At 54.4% G+C, this 22,284-nt stretch overlaps 1 protein-coding gene across 4 annotated transcripts in view; it reads left to right on the forward strand.

Moving 5' to 3' along the window:
* The window catches only part of USH1C (USH1 protein network component harmonin), a 47,599-nt gene extending 36,116 nt beyond the window's left edge, over positions 1-11,483 (forward strand). For 3 of the 4 annotated variants that reach the window (XM_046638149.1, XM_046638150.1, XM_046638151.1), the window contains 6 exons: positions 3,203-3,244; positions 3,777-3,830; positions 4,167-4,266; positions 6,952-7,058; positions 8,398-8,453; positions 11,049-11,483. In XM_046638149.1, coding sequence (XP_046494105.1) covers positions 3,203-3,244; positions 3,777-3,830; positions 4,167-4,266; positions 6,952-7,058; positions 8,398-8,453; positions 11,049-11,061 — 372 coding nt within the window. In that variant the 3' untranslated portion in view covers positions 11,062-11,483. Of the gene's footprint in view, positions 1-533; positions 585-3,202; positions 3,245-3,776; positions 3,831-4,166; positions 4,267-6,951; positions 7,059-8,397; positions 8,454-11,048 lie in introns of all 4 variants that reach the window. The other variant, XM_046638148.1, reaches the window with a different exon arrangement.
* Positions 11,484-22,284: the final 10,801 nt, after the last annotated feature.

The raw sequence follows: 22,284 nt of genomic DNA on the forward strand, positions 1-22,284 counted from the left end.
ACTTCTCACTCCTCGCTGGGACCAGGAGTGTGAGGTGTGGTCCTGGGGGAGAGGGGAGGGTCCGCCCACCCCCAGGCTCCTTTGGCTCAGCGAGCTGGGACTCATGTGCATCCCACTCCAGGGGTACAGGCCCCCGACTGCCCCCCACAGTGGGAGGAGTCATGTGAGAATTTTTATGCCTCCTTCAAGGAAACCCTATCCAAATGTCAGGGTGCAACAGCTCAGATACTTATTTTGAGCCTTAGCTGTCCTGGCAGCTCCCCAAAGAGCCGAGTTTGTGCTCCTGTGACAGCCTGCTGATGCAGCCGCGTCGTGTTCTCTGGACGATGACAGGGGGTGGTGTCTGCCTGACTGGAACTGGGTAGCTGCTGCGTCTGGGGACATGGAGCAGACCCCTCACATAAATCAGGCTGTGGCTGTCTGGGGAGGGATGTTGGCAGGGCAGCCCGGGCTGGCAGGCCCAGGCTCTGGCACCAGGGGGCAGACGAGACCCGTTGGTAATGTCCAGTGTGGAACTGTCTTTTTTCTGGCAGCCACAGGAGATGTTGAAGAGGATGGTGGTTTATCAGACAGCATTCAGACAAGTAAAACGATGCCTTCTGTGTGTCTGTGGCCCTCCCCACCACCCACATCCCTCCCACCCTGACTTCTCTCTCTGGGAATGCCGGGTCGGCTCTGAGGCGGCCCGAGGTGCCGTCTTCCGGGAGCCTCAGGCCAGAGCTGTGTCCTCGTTGCCCATGGCCAGGGGTTGGGAAGGGTCTCATATCAGGTGGGGACTCTGGGCTTCTTAGACCCCCATGACCCAGCTGAGAAAGCAGCAGGATCCCCGGGGACTTGCTCTTTTGCTGCTGTTTGTTCACAGAGGAGCAGGCAGAGGGAATCTTCGGGGGTCCCAGAGGCCAAGCTGGGCGTTTGCTCAGCCCTAGGAAAGACGAAGAGGCTGCCTGAGGTGTTCCCCCGTCTTGTCCCCTCAGGCAGATCACAGCTTCACCAGACCCCACCTGGCACTGAACCAGGATCAGGAAGGAAGTGGGGGCCCGGATCCTCCATCTGCCTGGGGTGCTCTTGGGCACAGGGCTGCAGAAGTCCTTGCTGGTCCATGAGTAGCATCAGGCAGGCAGCCGCTTGTCCCCCCTACCTCCTAGGGCTTACATCCCAGAGCCAGCCGTGGGATTGGGTGTCTCACCATTGATGAAAGAGACCCCAAGATGGAGATCTTGCAGCCAGCCTCCTCACGAATAACCCACCCCCCAACCACAGGCTGCTTTGGCTACAGGCAGGGAGCAAAGAGGTGCCAGCTCTACAGTGAGACATGACGGGGCAGTGACAGGCGACAGCTAACACTTAGAAGGTGTGCTGTGCTGAGCACTGTTTCTAAATACTTCATTAACTCATTTACTCTTTACAACAACCCTAGTGGGTAGGTGCTGTATCATCCCCATTTTGTAGATGAGAGACCACAGCAGAGAGATTGGGAGACGTGCCCATGATGGCTCAGCTAGGGTCAGACCCTGGGTTTGAGTCCAGGAGGTCGGGCTCCTAAATGCTCCGCCTCCCTGCCTCCCAGAGCCCACTGATTATGAAATGGACATGTAAGGCCTTGTTGTTTAGGACGCCAGCAGGTCTCGAGGCAGAGAGGCAGGAAGGTGAGGAGTCCAGGGAAGTCAAACCCTCGCTCTACTGCCCACTGACTGGGTGACCTTGGGCATGAATGTCACCTCTGTGGGCCTCAGTTTCTCCATCTGTTGGATGAAGGGTTGGGCTCCCTCTTCAAGGGCTGACCAGCTGTAGTGGCTTATAGGTCTCTGATCTAAATTCATGCAAGATCTGGCCCATCCCTGGGAGCAGATTCTCAGGGGGAGGGAGAGAAGGAGGCCCATAGCCCACACTGCCCAGTTTCCAGAAGAAACAGCTGAGGGTAGACAGGGCCCTCTCCTGGAAAGAGAGTTGACCCCAAATCCCGCCTAATAGCCCCTCTGACCCCTGGATTTGCTGCATCCCTTCCTCTGCCTGCTGCCCTGACCCTCGCAGACTGAGCTGGGGGTGGCCTCAGAGCTGGGCCGGGCCCTTTGGGGTTGAGCCTGGGTGATGAAGGCCAGTGGGGAGGGAGGGCAGGCAGGTGCCCAGGGATCCATCTGCTGATATTTGGCCTCATCTTGTACCCAGAGCTTGGTTGCTGAAGCTGAGCATTAAGGGGGCTGTGGCCTCCCCATGGTGCTGACCACAGGCCCCAGGGGACACTTGGTGTGGTCTAGGGAACTATGTGCTTGGGGTGGCTCCACTCGGTCCAGCAAGGCCTGTGTGGGCCCCTGCCACAGGGCCTCTCCTTCACTCCCACCTCCCCACGGGGACTAACCGAGGCTTTGCTGCCCTCGGGCTTGGCACGCCTGGCCCCTCAGTCTGTGGACTAGGCTCCTGCGCTCTGTGTGTGACCCCTGGGAAGGCGGTGTGTTCTGGCTCTGCCCCCTTCTCCCTTCTCCCCACCCTGTTTCTGTGTCTTCGGGATACTCTTCCCACAGGCCCCACAGAGCCACGTCCCCCGAGCTGCGTGTCGTCCCTCCTCCTCCCCCGGCTAAGGCTCTCGGGAGGCCTCTTGCCTTCTAGATAAGCGTTACATTAACAGTGCCAGGCACCGGGCAAGCACAGACCGCCCCCTACTTTCCTTTTGATGCCTAATGTCCCTTTGCCTGCCTCCCACTGACATTTTGTGGCTGATTTCCCCAGGGAGAGCAGCCTCTAGCAGTCTTGGTCCTTCTTTGGGGTCAGAGCACTGGATGGAGAGAAGCTGGGCTTCACGCCCTAGGGCCTGGACCCAGCCTGCATGGGAGCTGAGGGAGGGCCTAAAAGACCTGAGGCTGTGGGCAGAGGAGACTGCAGCAATGCCCACGCTGCCCGCCCGGACCACCTAGATGTCAGCGGGTGCCCCTGCCAGCCACATGCCCACCCCACTGGAACAGTGTGGGGTCTGGGGCCAGGGTCCTGCAAACGCTTCAGTAGCTTCCTGCTTCCGCAGGGTAGGGTGCTCTGGCTGGTGGGGCTGCTGGCCTCCTCCCTGCATCCCCCTTGAGGCCACACCTGGCCCCCGACTCCCTCCCCTACCTCCGACCCATTCACCGTTGTCTTACTCTGCCCTAAGCTTGTTTCCTGAGTGACCCTCAGGGGCCTCTGCTCTGCGGCCCTAAAACCCTGCCTTTGCTTCCAGGATTTCCGGAAATATGAGGAAGGCTTCGATCCCTACTCCATGGTGAGAGAGAACCCCTCCCCCAGGGAGGAACCCCAGGAATGGGGTGGGGGATTACAGCGTTTTTGGTGGTGCATTCTGGGTCCTGCGGGTCCTGGGATGAGGGGGGCATGGGAGGAGCCCCACGGAGACCCAACTGCTCTGTCCTGTGAAGGCTCCTTTCAAACGGGATTCCAGTGCATTCCAGTATGAGCTAAACGGCTGGTGTGTGTGTGTGTGTGGTTCATTACAACGGTAGGGCTCACTGAGCGCCAACTAGGTGCCAGGCACCGTGCTGTGTGTTTACAAGACACGCTCTCACCCAGTCTCACAATATCCCCAGGAAGAACAGACCTGGGATGTGTGTGGCCACCTCTGTGTGTGTGTGTCCATGTGTCCCCCATGGGGCTTGGGACCCCCAGTTGAAGACCATTAGGCGTGGGGCTGGGAGAGGTCCCCTTGTCCATGTCTTCTGTGGGGCCAGTGTCCCACAGGCACCTGCCCCCCCCCCCATCCTTCAGACAGCCTCACAGCTCCCCCTGTCTTTTCCCTCCAGTTCACCCCCCAGCAGATCACAGGGAAGGATGTCCGGCTCCTGCGCATTAAGAAGGTACCTGGGCACGTGGAGGAAGGGGGGCCACCCTCTTCTCTGCCCTGCCCCCTCCCCTCTTGGTCCCCTGCTTCTCCTGCTCTCAAGATGACTCCTGGGTGACCTCTCAGATCCTGACTATTCTGCTCTCTCCCACTGAGGATGCCCCCTCCTGTGCTAGGACTGCACGCCCAGGCCCCACTTGGCGTCCGTGCCTCATTTTCTCCCTTGGGGCCCTGCCATTGGCCCCATGGCTTCTCCTGCCCTCTCGGTGGCCCTGTTGAGAGGCTCCTGGCTGCCAGGTGCCCACAGGTTTCTGTCTGCTTGGCTCCCTAAGGCCTGTTTTCCTCTCACCAGGAAGGATCCTTAGACCTGGCCCTGGAAGGTGGTGTGGACTCCCCGATCGGCAAGGTGGTCGTCTCGGCTGTGTATGACGGGGGAGCTGCTGAGCGGCACGGTGAGTTTGGGGATGGTGTGACGGTTATACAGGACTCTCCGGGAAAGCCAACAGCTGCCGCTTGGAGCGGGTCAACAGTTGCTCAAGAATGCCCCCCACCTGGATCCGTCCATTCATGCACTCATCCCACACTTTGCCCGTGGGCATAGGATGGTGCCAGGACCTGTGGGTACGCAGCCAACCAGATACCACCCGGCCCTCCAGGGGCTCCTTGTCCTGTGACGAAATATGCTCAGAACTGCCAGCAACTGAGGGTAACAATGCGGTCTAAGGGCTGACAGAGGACTAAGGGGGTAGAGGGAACCTATGGGAACCCGGAGGGGCCCTTTACCCAGCGAGGGAAAGGGGGCTGCCGGGAGGGGTCCCTGGAAGGTTGATGCCTGAGGTGAGCCTTGCGAAGCTGGGAAGGAGCTTTCCAGGAAGGAGGGACAGCGCACGTAAAAGCAGGGGACAAACCATCAAAACCTTCCCCATCCTTTTAATAAGGATGAGAGCCAACGTGTGTCAGGAGTGAACCATATGCCGGGTGCTGTTCTAAGTACTGGCGCGTCATCCTGTGTCTGAGTAGTTCATGTGTATCAACTCATTTAATCCTACAACAAAAGTAGGTACTCTTATTATTCTCATTTACAGCTTAGGAAACTGAGGCACGGGGCGGTTAAAGTGCTTGTTCAAGGACCCACGGCCAGTAAGCGGTGGAGGCGGGACCTGAACCCAAGCAGCTGGGTCATTTTGCTTTACTGCCCAGCATGAGTATGGCCTCTGCCTCGTCCCCTCCCGGAGCGGCAGGGCCCCCATCCCGGGTCTCTCTTGCGGCACGATCTTGCTTTGCTTTGATCCCCGAATCAACAGACACACGCTCTGCTGAGGAGTGAAGCTGCGCCGACCCCAGGCACAGACTCTTGCCTCAAAGTATCAACCCCTCTGCCATCAGACAGTGTCTGAAATGCCACCATAAGGGATTTCTTCTTCCAAGTCCAGGAGGCTTCTCATACTCCCGAGACTTCTGTGAGGGAACTGGCATCCTCAAAGGAGGAGCCCCTGGCCCCTCACCTTTCCAGGCCAGAGCAGGGAAACCCGTGCTCAGATCCCTTCTGGGCAGGAGATGGAGTGACGAGCATGTCACCGGGTCACTGGCAGCCAGGCTTCTGGGGGTTACTACAGCAAGTCCCGCCCTGCCACCCACGGCCTCGGGGGCCTCAGGCCCCTCCCTGCCATACTCTGAGCCCTCATTTCAGCTAGAGGAGGGGGCCTGCTCAGCTCAGCAGCTGCCGTGGCCCACACTGCCCCCCACCCTGGCCCCACACCCTCCCCCTCTGTCCTGTTTCTGGGCCTGTTGAAGGACAGGCCACTGCTTGGCCCGGGGAGGCCACCTGTCTGCGTGTCTAGCAGGGAAAGAGGACCAGGATGGGAGGCTGACTTTTCCTGGGCCCTCCCCCCTTACAAAGCCCCAGCCCGACCACTGCCTTATTGCCTCTGACGCTCCATCTTGGGTTTGTGCAAAATGAAACCGTGAAAGTCACCCGTGCGCAGGCCCACTGTCCAGAGGAAACTGCTCTCTACAGCTTGCTCCCACACCGCTTTGGACACACAAGCAGCTGGTGAACGTTTCGCAGGAGCACACGTGTTTCAAGCCGCCGGGCCACCATCTTCAGTAACACACACTGCATTCCTACCGGCCTTCATGCCCACAAGGCTTCTGGGTGATTGTTCTGTGGACACCAGCACTGCAGAAATTCCTCAAGAAAAAGGTTCTGAGGTTGAAGATTTGTGGGAAACCATGCATAGTCTATCCACTTCTTGGAGAGCCACATACATATTAGCATGTTCAAGGTTCTGACAAGTCCTGCAGTGAGTAAGTGTTTAGCTTATAACTCAGCTTTTCCCAAATTTATCAGATCACAGGTCATCTTATCCAGGAACACCTTCAACATCGTTCACTTATTCAAGAAATATCCAGTTGAATTCCTATTCTGTGCCAGGTTCTGGGGATACAGTGGTGAACCCAAAAGAGAATTCCTGCCTTGTGGAGCTGACAGCCTGGTGGGAGAGGCCATCAGTCAACAAGTAGATAGATGATTACAACTTGTGAGAAATGCTATGCAGGAAAAGACCCGGATGCTGTGAGAGACTAAAAGGAAAGACCTACCTTAGAGCGAGTGAGGGTCAGAGAAGACCCCTCTGAGGAGGAGACATTTCAGCTCAGACCTGGAAGAAGAGAAGAAAGAGAGCAAGGACAAGTGTTCCAGGTGGAATAGCATGTGAAGGCTCTGAGGCAGGACAGAGCTCGGCCTGCTCAGGGACCTGAGGCAGACCAGCAGGGCTGGAGCACAGGGAGGGACAGCTCGCAGGACTGGCTCGTGTTCCTGATAACTTCACTGGAAATGCTCCTCTGCGTCCGTCTGCAATAGCAGAGGCCCATCCGAGAGCTGGGGCAGCAGAGCTTCAGCCCTGCTGCCCCGATTCTGCTGGACCGGGTATGGGCAGACGGATGGGTGGGAAGGAGGTGCCCTCTCAGTAACCTGGTGGATCGTTTCCCCTCGTGCTTTCTGAGCCCTTGTGAGCCCAGAATCCAGGAGCAGCCTCCTTCTGGGGCCCTGCAGTGACCCTCTCTCTCTGCCAGGCCCTGGGCCAGGCATGTGTCGCTTACAGCCCAGTTGGTCATTCAATTTCGTCTTCCCGCAGGTGGCATTGTGAAAGGGGACGAGGTCATGGCAATCAATGGCAAGATCGTGACGGACTACACCCTGGCCGAGGCCGAGGCCACCCTGCAGAAGGCCTGGAGTCAGGGGGTGAGCGTGAACCCTCCCTGCCTCCCTTCCTTGCCTACCCCTGGCCCTGCAGCCAGGGTGCTCCAGCCCAGGGCGGGGGTCTGGGGTCCAGGCAACTCTTGGGTGACACCCACATACCCCATCCAGACAACAGTCTCAATCTGACAAGATGGGCTTCAGAAAAAGAAATGGCAGTCCCTGATCTTGAATCCAAAAAGCAAGTGGCACAAATCCAGACTGCAGAAGACCAGGTGTGGCAACCCACCCAAGAGAAAGACTTAAGGTCTTTTCTAAGTGCACTCTGAACAGGAATCAAGAGAGTGCTTGAGGCCACTAGAAAGCATTAACAGAAGTAGAGGGCCCAGAAAGGAGGAGGGGCTGGTGGTAGTCTGCCCTGTGCTCATTAAATGCCCACCTGGGTCAGGGCCACCACATAAGATCTCCCAGGCTGTGCACTGCACAATCCGAGGTGGTGCCCTCCTACAGACTACAATGTGAATGGTGCCCACTCATGTTGTGCAATGCACAACTTGTGCAACTGTATGCAGGCAGCCAAGCCTGAGGTATTAAGTTCAGTGCCGAGGAAGCTGACCAGATGGGCCTGGGACTCACATGAAGGGATATGGAGAAGAGAAGACTCACCGGTAACATAATGACTATCTTTGATTATCTGCAGGGCTGCATTAGGGTAGAGGGAGCAGAAGTGTTCTCTGTGATTCTTGAGGGCAGAACTGGATTGGATGGTGGGAGGTCCTGGGAAGAGATTTCAGTCCAGTATTAGGAGCTATGGCATGGTAGAGGGTCCACTGATAGTTCCTATACTTTTTATTGGATACACCCAAGCCAAGGATGGGCAACGATGAGTGAGCCAAGATGGCAGTGATGCCCTTGACAGCATGCAAGTGTTAGGATCAAAAAGCTAGGCCCAAGTTCCCCAATTGGCTGTGCATCAGAATGACCTAGGGAGCTTGTTAAAAATACTCTTTCCCAGGACCTACCCTACATTTTCAGGGGCCAAGTCCATGAGTCTAGAGTTTTAAGAAATTCCCCAAGTGATTCTGAGGTTGCTGCCTGGCCCTGGTCCACAGACCAGCATTTGGGACCTTAGTGTCATTCAAGGGCCTGGGAACCCAGGCCTCGATGGTTCTGAAGCCTCAGAGACTGGAAGCTTTCCCAGCCCATGGGACTCCCCAGTGAGGCCCGTCCCTATGAGGCAGACCTCCAGCCCCACCTGAGCCTGCCTCCCCACGGGAAAAAGGCCCCAGCGGGCTGATCCTGGGCTGAGGGGCCCAGGAGTGGGAATGGAGTGTTAGGGGGGACCCCTGAGCATGCCCCAGAGTCACACGGCTTCTTCCCACAGGACTGGATTGACCTGGTGGTTGCTGTCTGTCCCCCCAAGGAATACGACGATGAGCTGTAAGTGCATGCGGGCACCTGGCCCACTACCTGCTCTTTCCCCCTCTCCTCCTGAATCTTGGCTCCCTTCTCCCAGCCCACCCCCAGCCTTCATCCAGCCTGAAGGAGTGGCCCAGTCACACAGCTTCTAGTAGTAATTGCTCCCAGGAAGCTCCTGGGCTAGAGAGAGCCTAGAACTAAGTCACTGTCCTCAGGTTGTCAGAGCTGCCTCCAGGACTGTCTTGTCCAGAGTCTTCTTTCCGTGTGGAAAACCGAGGCCCAGAGAGGTTCAAAGTCTCAGACCAAGTAAATGATGGAATTGGGACAAAAGCCTCAGGCTTTGGTTCCCCATTCAGAATGCCGGCACCATCAGCAGCAGTTTAAAGGTTTCTGCCTGTTACGCTCTGGAAGGTCTTCCTGATATGCAGCTGCATTCCCTTTTTTTTTTTTTTTTTTTTGAGGAAAATTAGCCCTGAGCTGACTACTGCCAATCTTCCTCTTTTTGCTGAGGAAGACCGGCCCTAAGCTAACATCCATGCCCATCTTCCTCTACTTGATATGTGGGATGCCTGCCACAGCATGGCTTTTTGCCAAGCAGTGCCGTGCCTGCACCCGGGATCCAAACCAGCAAACCCCGGGCCACTGAGAAGCAGAATGTGCGAACTAAACTGCTGCACCACCGGGCCGGCCCCTGCATTCCCTCTTGCTGCGTCTCCAGGCAGCCAGGACCGCAGGCTTTGGCCCATCGTGCAGGCTCTCCAGGGAGCCCTGGCCCAGTCTCTGTCTTCCTCTGCGATTCCCTGTGTGTCTGTCTCTCTCTGCATCTGTTTCACGCCTGTCTCTGTATCTGTGTGGGTCCTTCTCTTTCCTTCTCTGTCTCTCCCTGCTCTCCCTCCCTTCCCGCTTCCTTGCTGTCAACCTCTGTCTCTCATCTGCCCTTCTCCGCTTCGTCCTCCTTCCCTCGTGCCTCTCCCCCTTCTCTCTTACCCTTTCCTTTGCTTGCTTCTCTCTATCCTGGCTCTGAGTCCCTGCTTCTCTGTCTTTGTCCCTCTGCATCCATTTTTCTCTCTCTTTCTCTGTCTCTCTGCCTCTGTGGTGTCTGGCATCCATCCTCACCTCATGGTCACCTCCTACCCCTCCACACCCTCTCCACCCTCTGCCTGCCTGTCGTGGCCGCACCTGCTTGCTCCCCCTGCCCAGCAGAAGCTGAGTTCTGTGCATGTCTTGGAGAAACTGAGGCCTTATAGCAACTGGTTCCCGAGGCAGGAGCCAAGTGAAGGGAGAGGTCCGGTGGAGCTCTGCCTGGGAATAACCGAGTCCTGTTTGGTGTTTCCCGCTCTGCTCTGCGTACGTAGCTCTTCTCTTCCCTCCTTTGCAGCCGAAAGCCCCAGCCGGTCCGAAAGCTCCTTGCAGACCGTGCTCCCCTGCATAGACACGGGTTCCTCCCGCAGCTGGCGCCTGGCAGCCCCCAATGGTGAATAGGCAGGTGGGCTGCAGGCCCCGTGTGTCCATGCTGCTATAGTGGCCGTCTGCTGCCCACGCCGGAGGCAGGTTCTTTGGATTGGTGTCTGGAAGGGGGGCGCGAGGCACCATCCCTGGAGTGCTGCCTGAGCCTGCTGTTGGCCACACTGGAGTTCTGTCTGACTCAAAGGCCCCCTCCCTCGGGGGAGCTGAGCAGAGCCCAGTTTGTAGCACGCTTGGGACCTGCGCATCCTGACTCACCCCAGCCTTTGGGACCTGCCGTGGGGCCCGCACAGCACCCGAACAAGCTGGATAGAGCAGTGGCACCATGCTCTGCTGGGCAACAGGGTGCCTCAGACCAGGCATAATGGGCTGGGTGAGCCCAGAGGAAGCACAGCCTGGATTTCCCCGCCCCTGGGAGCACCACCCTCTGGGAGCCCCTGCCCCATGGGGCTCCCGTGCCTGGAAGAACCAGGGCAATTAAGAGGCGATTAGTCTGGTCCAAAGAATCAGGGTCGGCCTATATGGGAGTTGCTCCTGTCCTATTGTGACCTATTGTGGTCTGAGCCCTGCTCAGACCATCCGTCCTCTGTGCCGTCTCTCTCCCCTGGCTCCGGACTCTGTCTGAGACACTGTGGAGCCCAGCTTTGGGATGTATTTCCCACCCTGTGACAGGGCTGTGCCCGTGGACAGAGCTGGCAGGGGGCCGTGAAGCTGGCGTTTGGTGTGGCCTAAAGCCCACAGCTGGCAGCATCTGGGGCAGACCCAAGCCTGGACTTGTTGACTTTTCTGTTTCAAGTTTCTCGAAACATTATGGCCTCATGTTCCCAAGACAGTCAGCCTGCTCTGCTGTGGCTTCTGGGATGGCCTCAGTGGCTCTGTGTTTCCGGTCACTTGTCATCTGCTCTTTGCAAGGGACTCCAGCTTCTCTGCCTTCTGGTCCCCTCCTGGCTCATCCCGGGTGTCCCTCTGCCTTCTCCCTGACCCCTATGTGCTGTGGCTGGTGTGTAGCTGCACAGGGTCTGCACCAAGAGGGGCCTCCAGAGGTGGGCAGGGCATTGTGCCCCCAGGGGGTGCTCCCTGCTGTCACGCTCTGCCCTGGGCTGAGTGTGTACCCACAAGGCCTGCACCCATACCCTTTCCTCTTCCCCACAGGACTTTCTTCTGAAGTCCAGAAGGAGAAACCAGATTCACTCCTAAAAGCCAGTGAGCTCTGGACCCACCCTCCTGGACACAACCTGGAACCAGCCTCGAGAGACGCCAGCCCACAGGTGCCCTGCAGAGCCCCAGCCAGCACCCGGGGTTCAGACTCCCCGGGGCCACTCTTCCAAAGGCCGAGAGGGAGGAGGGAGCAGCCGGCCCTTCTGAAAGTGGCTTCTGGGACCCAGACTCCCTTGGCTTTCCCCTGTCATGTAAATTTGGTCTCTCCCGGCCCTGGAAGCCTCCCCACTTAGATCTAACAGGACCTGACTCTCGGGTGTCTCTCTGCATCCCTGTCCTCTCTCTCCTGTTGCCGTTGCTGCTAAGATTGTTGCCACAGACCTTACTCTGAACTCATTAACCAAATAAACAGACTTCTTTTCCAACTTACGGGAGGGAGTGTGGGTGTGGGCAGCAGACTCAAGGCTGTCAAATAAAGTCCTAAGGTTTTGGCCCCTATTCGAGAGCGAGAAACAGACCCGGGTGCTGGGATCTGGGTCTGACGTTAAGGATGTGATCAAATGGCCGGGGGCTGGGCAGCTGGGCTGGGCCTCAGTGTCTTCTCAGCAGAAGGATGGCAGGAGATGAAGCCCGTGTGGCTTCCAGAAAGCACAGCAGAAGGCAGGAGCCCCAAAGCAGCACCTCAAGGTGTGGGGTGCCAAGCTCCTCTCAGCGACAGCATGGCCACAGCTGCTCCTCCTGAGGTCACCCAGACAGGATGTGAGGGAGGGAGGTGCAGGGGGTCCACTCCACCCATGACAGTACAGCCGGGGGACCTCATGGAAGGAGGCAAGGGCTTGAGGCAGGAGGATGTAACTCCAAGGGGCTGATGGGGGGTAAGTCAAGGCCCTCCTGGTTACAGGGCCCAGGGACACTCTTGGGCTAGCTCCAGGAAAGAGTGGGGTCCTGTCAGTACAGACATCTCATGGAGATCCAAGACGAGGAGCCATGGTGTCCCCAGGCCTCCTGAGAATTGGAAGTGGAAGGCGGCTCTGTGGAAAGTGTCTCGGAGGAGCAGCGCTCTCCAGTTAGCCTCCTGTCACTGCCGCCAGCCTCTTCTGTGTGCTCAGAGCTCGGCTTGAGCATGCCATCACGATCTCCTGCCTGAATCTAGGTGACCTTTCATCTGTAGCTCCACCACCACCACACTTGGCTTCGTCTGCACTTCCCAATTCCAAATTCCCGAGGCACAATCTGGTTGGGCCAACTACCTGAGTGGGTGGCCCTTGGGGTCAGGGACCAATCCCAGGTCCAGTCCACTGTGGCTGGTGGGTGGGGTCATGTCCCACTCAGCATGGCTTCTGAGGCAGCTGGGACTGTGGGCAGCGAATCATGATCAATGGGAGGGCAAAGAGGGACAGAAAGAGAGAGAGAGAAATTGCTGGACTTTCTGATCTCAGTGGAGACAAAGCCACAAGGACCTTCTCGTAGCTGGCTCCCAGAGACAGCAGCTAGGCTGAGGAATTCTCTGTGTTTTCTTATGGAGTTGCTAACCTGGCTCTGGAGATAATTCCACACTGAAGGTAAAAGGAGGGGCTCCTATTTGCTGACCCCTGCTCTGTGCCAGGCCTGGGCTGGACCCTGATGTCTGCCATCTCCAACTGCAATGCCTGGGATTGGTACAAGGCCGCCCAAGGAGCCTGGTGATAAGAGCCAGATCTTAGGTAGCATTGACCATATGCCAGAGCCTGTTCTTATCGCTAAGCTCATCTCCTCCCCTCAACAACTCCACGAAGTGGGGACTGCTGTGATCACCAAACCCCTTTTATTAAGAGAAGATTGAGGTACAGAGAGGTTAAGTGACTTTTGCTAGGTCATACAGTAAGGAAGGAGTGGAGCTGGCATTCAAAACCCAGGTACTCTGGCTCCAGAGACCACACCCTTCTCCACTCTATGCCATATAGGGCAGGGCAACCCTCACCGGAATGTCTCAAGTTCTGGACTGCTGGCAGAACAATTCTCCCCACAACTGAAGAACAGCTAATGTTCTGCTATTCGGTGATGGTTACCCCCTCTTGTGACCTACAAATACTTCTGCTGAGGCCTTCAAGTTGCTGATGCCTGGAATCTCACCGTTTGAAATTCATCTCCAGCTATTCTTAGTTATTGGCACCTCAGAGTGAGTGAGTTTATCAGTGCTTATCAGGACTTGATGAGTGAGACAACAAAAAGGACTTTGAGCCCCTGGTTAGAGGAGAGGGGCAGGGAAGATGTGCCATTAGGCAGAGTGGGAAGAGGGAATGAGGGGAGAGTGGGGACATGGGTAACATAAGTCCTGAGCCATAAGGTCATCTAGGCTGGCAGGGTGTGTGGGCTACAATGGGCTCCACTTTCCTTTTTTATGAGGCCTTGACTCTTTCTTCACTGTCATCAGAAAATCAATTCTCACGTGTTAGAAAGTTGTCCCATGTTGAACCCCAAGTACACAGCTCTCCCCGACAGACATTGGCATTAACCAGGGAAGAACTGGAAAGGTCCAGAAAACTTTTATAGAGGTGGGAGCCTAAGACAGTTCCTGACCACCCGTGGGGGCCATGAGGGAAACCGCTGAGGCCAGAGGCCAGAGCGGGGCCTGAGCCAGACATGGGAATCCATTTCAGTGACCCAGACCGGGTATTCGGGACTAAAACCCATCCAGGCCAGGACCGCCCAGGCGCCACCCGTTCTCTGGCACAGGCTTGGCAGACATCACGTCATTCCCAGCGCTCTGTCTAACCAGCCAACTAGGCAGCTACAGACAACCAATTAACCCTGGCTCACTAGATGAACCCTATTTGCCATCTTTGAATCTAACCCCCATCATTGGGTTTTCAGGAAACGAAGCAAAGGAAGGAGGGACGTGTCCAGGGTCCCCCTAAGGTGGCGGCAGAGCTGCCATTTCTACTGCACTACATAGTGGAAAAAAAACTTTAAAAGGCTGGGAATTCAAGGATGCTCTCGTGACTCCGAATTTTAGCGTTTTATCCATCTCATTGCAGTTGCTTCCCCCAGCTGGCTCCCGGGCTCTGCTGAACCGCTTTGAGCCTCTCACCTCTGCATCTGGAAGTCAGAGGGAAGGGCTGAGTTTACAGCCTCTGTGCTTCCGACACCCCCCGTGGGCCTGCGCAGGGCTGGGAAGCTGGTTTTCGCCCGACTCTAGCCTAATTCCCAAGCCCGAGATTTGGAGAAGAATCTGTTTCCAGAGCTGAAAGCCCTTTACTCGTCCTGTCCTTGCAGTGACCCGTCACAGCTCCCTGGGGCCCAGGCTGGTCGTGCCTCTGTGAGAACCGGAGGGGCAGGCGCAGCCCCCTGGGAAAGGCAGGTGGGGCTGGTGCAGGGAGAGGGCAGAAGGCCAGAGGGCCTGCCACAGCTGTCCTCCTGGGGCCTGGCGTTCACAGCCCAGGGGCCCACCCACTGGCTTGGGCGGAGTAAGAGTGCTGCTAACCCCTGTGTGTTTACTGCGTGGCAAGCACTGTGCTGAGCCCTAAAGATGTTGAGTCCCCTACTTGTTACAAGAATGCTAAGACGTAGACGATGATGTGATCTTCACCGAGGAAGTGGAGGCCCCAAGACTTAAGTAACACACCTGTGGTTAAACAGACAGTGAGCGGCAGAGCCGGGATGGAGAGCCGGCAGGAGTCCAGGAGTCCACCTCATTATCCACTGTGCTATCCTGCTTCGAGCACTTGAGAAAGATATGACATTTGGCATAGGATTTCGCAGCACCTGGAAAAAGTCCAGACATAAGGTGATTCCTCTCTGCTGCAGTTTTCTCTCTGCTTCATTGTGTCCTTCAGACTGCAGAATGAACAAAGCAAAGCCTGAACCGCATCATATTCATATTTAAGCTCTGCTTAAAACTCTTCCACGGCTCCCTCGCGGCCCTCAGGACAAAGTCCAAACTCCCCAGCCTGGCATTCAAAGCCCCACACCACCCAGCCCCCGACGACTTCTCCAGCCCAGTCTCCTGCCAGTTGCTTCTTTCACTTCAGCCACACTGAACTCTTTGGTTTCCTGGGCATGCCACGCTCCATCACTTCTCTGTGTCTTTGCACATGTTCGCTCTGCCCTGTCCTCCTCTTGCCCACGTGAACTTCTATGTATCCTTCAAGGCCCAGGTCAATTTTATAAGGGAACACTGGGCCTGGCGTGGAATGAAAGCTCAGCCAGTATGAGCTCCTGCTCCCTCTTGAGATGGACCCTTTGGGTTGTAAGTGACAGAAACTCAACTCAAGACGACCATTGAAGTGAAAATCTAAATTCAGGTCTGGCTGGATCCAGGCGTTAATGACATCAGGAACCTGTTCTGGTCATCTGTAACTGTAGGGGGCCTCCAGAGAAACAGAGAAAGAGAGAGATTTATTTTAAGGAATTGTAAGTGCAAGATCTGTAGGGTAGGCCAGCAGGACCCAGGGAAGACTAGACGTTGTGTACTGAAGGCAGGCTGGAGGCAGAATTTCCTCTTCCTCAGGGAATGTTATTTTTCTATTAAGGCTTTCAATTGATTGGATGAGGCCCACCCACGTTATGGAGGATAATCTTTATTCAAAGTCTACTAATTTAAATGTTAGTTTCATCTAAAAAATACCTTCGCAGCAACATTCAGACGTGTTTGACCAAATACCCGAACACTGTGGCCTAGCCAAGTACCCATCACACCAGCTATTGGCTCTGTCCTCCACTGGCTGGCTGGCTTTACTCTCAGATGGGCTCTCCCCATCTGATGCTAAGATGGCTTCCAGCATACAAGATGGCATCTCGAATTCCAAAAGAAGTCCACCGAGTAGTGCAACCGCAGTGGATAAAGCACACCTCTGGCCTCATAGTTCCAGCTAAATCCCAAGGATCTGCTCGGGTGAGCTTGACGTGGGAGTAAGGCCTTCCCTGACTGGCCAGGCCTGGGTCCCACACCCACTCATGTTGCCCCACCAGCACCCCACAGACTGAGTGCAGGGAAAAGGTGGGTTCCAAAAGGAAAATTGGGGTGCTGTTACAGAAGAAGGAAGAGATCAGGGCAGGCATAAAGCAGTGTCCACTAAGGACCTCTCTCCCCAAAGCCTCCCTCCTTCCTTTCCTCCTGCTCTGCCCTTTCGTCTCCCTGTGACCTTCTCTAGGAGGAACCTGGGGCTCAGGAGGCCAGGGGCTAACCCCCTAGGTGTGTGGAACCCTCACCAACTCCCAGCTGCCAGGCTGGCTGCTCGGCCACCACTTGGTGACAAGAGATAGGGAAACGAGGGGTCTGCTCTGTCCACAGAACCCCCAGGGCTGAGGTGCAGGGGTTCCAGCACTTGCTCCCCAAATGTCCTGAGAAGTGAACACTGAAATCTGACCTTGGCCACATTACTTAACCTCTATCTCTGTTTCTTCAACTATAAAAGGGATAAAAACAGTACCCACGTCATAGAATTGTAAGAATCAAAAGGAATCTAGACACAGTTCTTGGATCGCAAATTAATGTTAACTTTTTAAAAAATCTGGGATAGACGCTGTAGAAAGAGCAGCTTCAGGCTCATTTCACTCCTCAGGGTGGGGCTTCCCAAAGGCAGGTTCTGGAGCAGTGCTCCTTGCCTGCCTCTGTGCCGCCCACACTCACAACGATAGCACCTGGGGGCGCTGTCTCGCCCACCGCAGGTCAAGTGCAGAAAGTCCTCGAGCACCTTCCCTTCCCAGGGGAGCAGCACTTGCTCCCCAACAGGCCACCAGCTGAGTGCTTGTGCCTGTGTGTGCGTGTGCATGCGTGTACAGGTGAGGTTTTTAATATTCATCTTTATTAATTTTATCCTGAATGTACACATGAGGTATTCTAGAACAGAGACAGACGTCTTATCAATTACCTCACGGTAAATGATAAATGTGCCTGCCTGCCTCCCCCTGCCAACATTGCCCCAGACCTTCCCCTTGGGGTGAAGTGATGAAAACCAGGTGGAAAAATCTCCTGCGTGAGTGGTGGGACACTGCGTAGGTGAAGGATGGAAAACAATGGATTTTCTCTGTTTATACACCGGAGAGAGACAGCCGTCCTCTCCTCCAGAAAGGGGGAGAAAAAATAAAAGACAAAATCTTTGCTTCTTTGAGAAGAGATGGAAAGGATCGTGGATTGTCACCCTAAACTTCTGGAATGTGCACACCTAGGGGAATAGTGCTCTGGCCTTCCTGGCCCTTAGGACCTGGCCGCAACCCTTCAGCCCTCTCGGGGAAATCAGAGAAGTTTCATTATTCTTTTCGTAAATTGTAGTAAAACACACATACCATGAAATCGACCATCTTAATCACGTTAAGTGCACAATTCAGTGATATTCAGACCTTCACATTATTGTGCAGCCATCACCACCATCCACCTCCAGAACTCTTCACCCCGCAGAACTGAAACTCTGTCCCCATTAAGTAACGACTCCCCATTCCCCCGTCCCTCGGCCCCTGGCGACCACCATTATACTTCCGTCTCTACGAATTTGACTACCCTAGGTACATCATAAATGGAATCATACAGTATTTGTCTTTCATGACTGGCTTATTTAGTTTAGCATAATGTCCTCAAGGCTCATCCATGTTGTAGACTGTGTCAGAATGTCCTTTCTTTTTAAAGCTGAATAATAGTCCATTGTATGGATAGACCACATATTGTTTATTCATTCCTCTGTCAATGGACACTTAGGTGGCTTCCACCTGTGGCTACTGTGAATCATGCTGCCATGAACATGGGTGCACAAGTATCTCTTTGAGACTCTGCTTTCAATCCTTTAGGCTATATACCCAGATGGAGAATTGCTGGATACATTTTATCATCCTTTTGGATCAGAACGATTATCCAGACATATGGTTACAAATCTAATTCTCATGGTACATGAAGGGCAAAACGCTTCTGGGAAAATGAAAGCAAAGATGCCATATCTTCATATCCTGTACACGTCCAAGTTTCAGGAGGCTAGGGCTGTTTACAGGAGCACTGAGAAATCCAAGGAAGTTTTATTTCCCCAGTCCATGTGCTGGTCACACACAGGCAGCCCATGGAGGTTCTCGGCAAGCGTAACAGGCAAGCAATGAAGGCGGCCACCTCAGAGGAAGCAGAGTTTCCCCTGCTCTGCCTATATGCTGCACAGCTGGCCACTCTGACCACAGACTCTTCGTCGGTCAAGGGCGATCCTGAGACCAGCGAGTCAATTCAGACTCCACTGTTCAGGCCTCATCACTCACTTGACAGGAACCATGGAGCAAAATTCTGCCTGATGCAGCTTCAAACCCCCAGCACAGTCCAACAGACACCCACCCGGCAGCCACCCCAGGCCTAAAGTTCCTAACTCAGGGTCCATGGGTGGATTGAGGGAGGGTTTACCAACCCCCAGCTTTTGAATCTCCTTTTGGAGAAGTGGTCCATAGCTTTTATCAGATCTTCAAAAGTATCTCTGACCCAAAAGAGGTTTAGTCCACTCTCATAAAAGGGTGACAATTAAAACAAAAAACAAAAATCTTAATAGTGAGGTGTTGGGAACTCCCAAAACATGAAACAGTGAGCTCCTCGGAGCAGGCCCTGTATTCACCTCTGTATCCCTGGCACTTAGTAAGGCGCCTAGCACATAGCATGCGCTCAGTGAGAACATGCCAACAAATGAATGAAGAAGGATCTGTCAAAAACAAAGAAAATGCACCTCAATGATATGACATAAGTCAATGGGAAAGTGGAATCCAATTTATAGACATCAATTCCTCACTTAGCTGGGCAAGTATACAGCTGTTATGTCTGTGGGTAAACATTGTCACTGATCAATTCGTCCACTCATTCATGCATTTCACAAATATTTATTGAGATTGAGCACCTACTCTGCGCCAGAGCCAAAGCCACAGAAGACTCAGGCTCAGCCCTCAAGCAGCTCCTTGTGGAAAGGTCAGGGAAGGCTTCCCTGAGGAAGCGACACGTGAGCCCAGTGCTGAGAGCTGAGAAGCAGGGAGTCAGTGCAGGAGGGAGCCTGTCTGTAGCTTCCATGCTGGGGGATGGGTACTCACAAGGGGTGCCTCCTAGACGTGGATTGTAAAGGAACAGTGGCCACAGTGGCCATCTGCAGGGGTCAGTCTATGCGGGGAGCTCCCCAGCTGCAAGTTCCAGAACACTAGCAATCCAGCCCCCCGTTATCCTCCATGACACCTAATCCCAGTGGGACTCATCGGTTCCCGCGCTGTGTCTGGAAAGCCTGCCTCCAGCTCCCCCACCTTCACACACACTGAGATCCCTCCCAACCCCACCATCTCCCGCTTCTTCACCTGTGCAGGCTGGGCCATCCCTCAAGGCCCCTTTCCCCTTAGAGCTTCCAGCAGGCTATCTCTCCAAGCCCAGTCACCTTTTTTTTTTTTTTTTAAATAAATGTATGTTTATCTTGTTTTCTCAATGGGATTGTAAGCCCTCTACCCCCAGAGTTTCAGATTTAGTAGGTCTGGGTGGGCCAGAGGATTTGCATTTCTAACAAATTCCCAGGTGATGCTGCTGGTCCAGGGCCCACACTTTGAGAACCACTGGTATGGGAAGTACACAGGTTCCAGACCCAGGTGAACCCGGGTTTCAGCCTAGGATACACATCTCACTAGCTGCGTGAGCTAGGGCAAGTCCCTTAGCCTCTCTGGGCCTCAGTTTCCTAAGGACACAATAATACTTACTTTGCAGGCTTACAGGGAACCCAGTTGGCACACAGTGGATACCCATTAAATGCCTGTTAATTGACTGGCTAATTGCCTCAGTTATACATCTGAGCAACCACTGGCTGAGTCAGGTTATTTCTCCCAATTAGGGCGGCAAGCAACACCTCAACACCCTCCTCTCCCACCCTCTCCCTCCTGGGGGCTGGACTAGCAGAGGAATTTGATTTGATTTCTCCGGCTCCAATGGAAAAGGCGATGCTTCTCTCCAAACCACTGGGCTCATCCTTCTTAACAAGACTTCTCCAGGCTCTGCCCTTCGTCCAAGTCCCAGAGCACCCGCATCATTAAATGATTATCTTCTCAAGAGCACACTGCTATCTAAAAAGCTCCAAATTGAATGCATTCACCACTTTGAATTTTTAATGTACTCATTTTAGCTAAAAACAGATTTTGACCCTACCTCAGGTATGAGGGAAGTTCTTCATTAACGCTTCCTTCAAGCAGGTAAACGTAAGGTTGTGGCTGTGAGCCTGTCTCCCTCACCCCCAACCCTCCCTTTCTCTCCCTCTCCCTCCCTCTCTCCCTCCCCTTCAGGTCTCTGCTTGCCTGAGTGGAGAGGTCTTTCCTCGCCTGAGCACCAGAGAGAAGGGTCTTCCTCCCTCCTCCCCGACAGAATCACGGTCGCAGGCAGGCCCACACTAAACTCTACACACTGAGTTTCCACCAGTGCACAAGGAAGTCAGCCACATACATCACGTATAGGCGCAAATTCAGGCGGCCAAGTCTGAACAAGGACCGTGGGCTTGCTCTGCAGACACCACCTCCAGACAATTCACTCCACCCAACCTCGCACCCGCTTCCAGCTGGAGAGCTCTCACTCCCTTTGCCTTCCTTGTTACCCCAACCCTACCTCAGCTCCCCCGTTTCTCAGCAGGACGTCCTAGTGAGAACCAGGCTCTGCCAGCTCCTTTGCTGGGGGACCCTGGGCAAGCGAGTTTTCCTCTCCTCCTTATTCTCACCTGTATGATGACAATTATACCACCTGCCTTAGAGGGAGATGATGATCAAGCCAGATAAGCAATAAAGACCTGGGCACTTTGTTCTTGCCCATCTAAGTTTTAGCTAAGAACTCAATCAGTGATTAAAAATCAATAAGTGTTACAGCATTATTTACCATGGCCAAGACAAGGAAACACCTAAGTGTCCATTGACGGATGAATGGATAAAGAAAATGCGGTATAAATAAGCAATGGAATATTATTCAGCCATAAAAAGGAGAACTTGCCATTTGTGGTAACATGGATAGACCTTGAGGGCATATAGTAGGTGAAATAAATCAAAGAAAGACAAATACTGTATAATCTCACTTATACATAAAATCTAAAAAAGCCAAACTCCTCGAAACAGAGAACAGATTGGGGGTTAGGGGCTAGGGGAAATCGGTGACAGTCAGAAGGTACAAACTTCGGTTGTAAGATAAATAAGTCCTGGGGATGGAATGTATGGCATGGTGACTATAGTTAATAATATCGTATTGTATACTTGACAGTTGCTAGGAGAGTAAATCTTAAGAATTCTTATCACAAGAAAAAAATAACTACGTGAGGTGACGGATGCTAACTAAACGTATTGTGATAATCATTTCACTGTATATATGTCAAATCACTATATTGTACATAGTAAACTTATACAATGATATATGTTAATTATATCTCAATAAAACTGGGGAAAAATCAGTAAGTCTTGGGATTTGGGGAAAGAAGCCCTCAGCTGATCGGAAAATGGGAAAGCTTGACGTGAGGTCTGCTGTGCGCCAGGCTTTCTCACACGATCCTTGAGGGAGAGATGAGTCTTCCTCTTTACGCTGAGGCCCAGGGAGGTTGATTTGCCCAAGGTCACACAGCTGGTCAAGGGTAGAGCTGGGACCTGAACTTCCCCAGCACAGAGTTTGGGTCCAGGCAGCCTCTGCTCAGGGGACAGAAGCTGAGGTCCCTCTGGAGGGGCGGGGAGTGAAGGGAAGGTAGGTTACTCAGCAGCCCCCCACCTCCCCCGCGTCAGCCCCAGCTCCAGCAGGACCCTCCAGGCCCAGACGGCTGAGGCTGCACTGTGCCTGTCAGAGGCACCTGGCAGGGGCCAGGCTCTGGCTGAGACGGGCGTCCTTTATGGCTGGGCCCAGGCAGAGCATCTGCGGCAGTGTGGCCTCGAGCAGGTAGAGGGGCGGGCCGGCGCACCTTATGGGACCCCTCTGCAGCTCACAGGCGCCCACTCCCCTCCGTCACTCTCGGGGGCTGTCTCCACATTGAGTCAGTGCAGGGTCATCTGTGTGCCTGCTTCACACACAGGGTGAAGCCCAGTCAGCAGAAGCCCCTCACACTCAAGCCCTCCCGTCCGGCCCTCGGACTGATGCCAGTGCCTGACGCCATTTCTGGGCATTCTGTCTGGTTTCTAACACAGAGAAAAGGCAAAGTGCTCAGATGCACAGGTTTCCCCAAAAGTCTGTTCTTTGGGGCCTGCACTCCCTCCTCAGAGGCAGAGGAATCCTCAGACCTCCGGCATCGCTTTGGGAAGTGGCTAACAGCACAGG

This window comes from Equus quagga, chromosome 14, assembly GCF_021613505.1.
Source record: "Equus quagga isolate Etosha38 chromosome 14, UCLA_HA_Equagga_1.0, whole genome shotgun sequence".
Taxonomy (NCBI): Eukaryota; Metazoa; Chordata; class Mammalia; order Perissodactyla; family Equidae; genus Equus; species Equus quagga.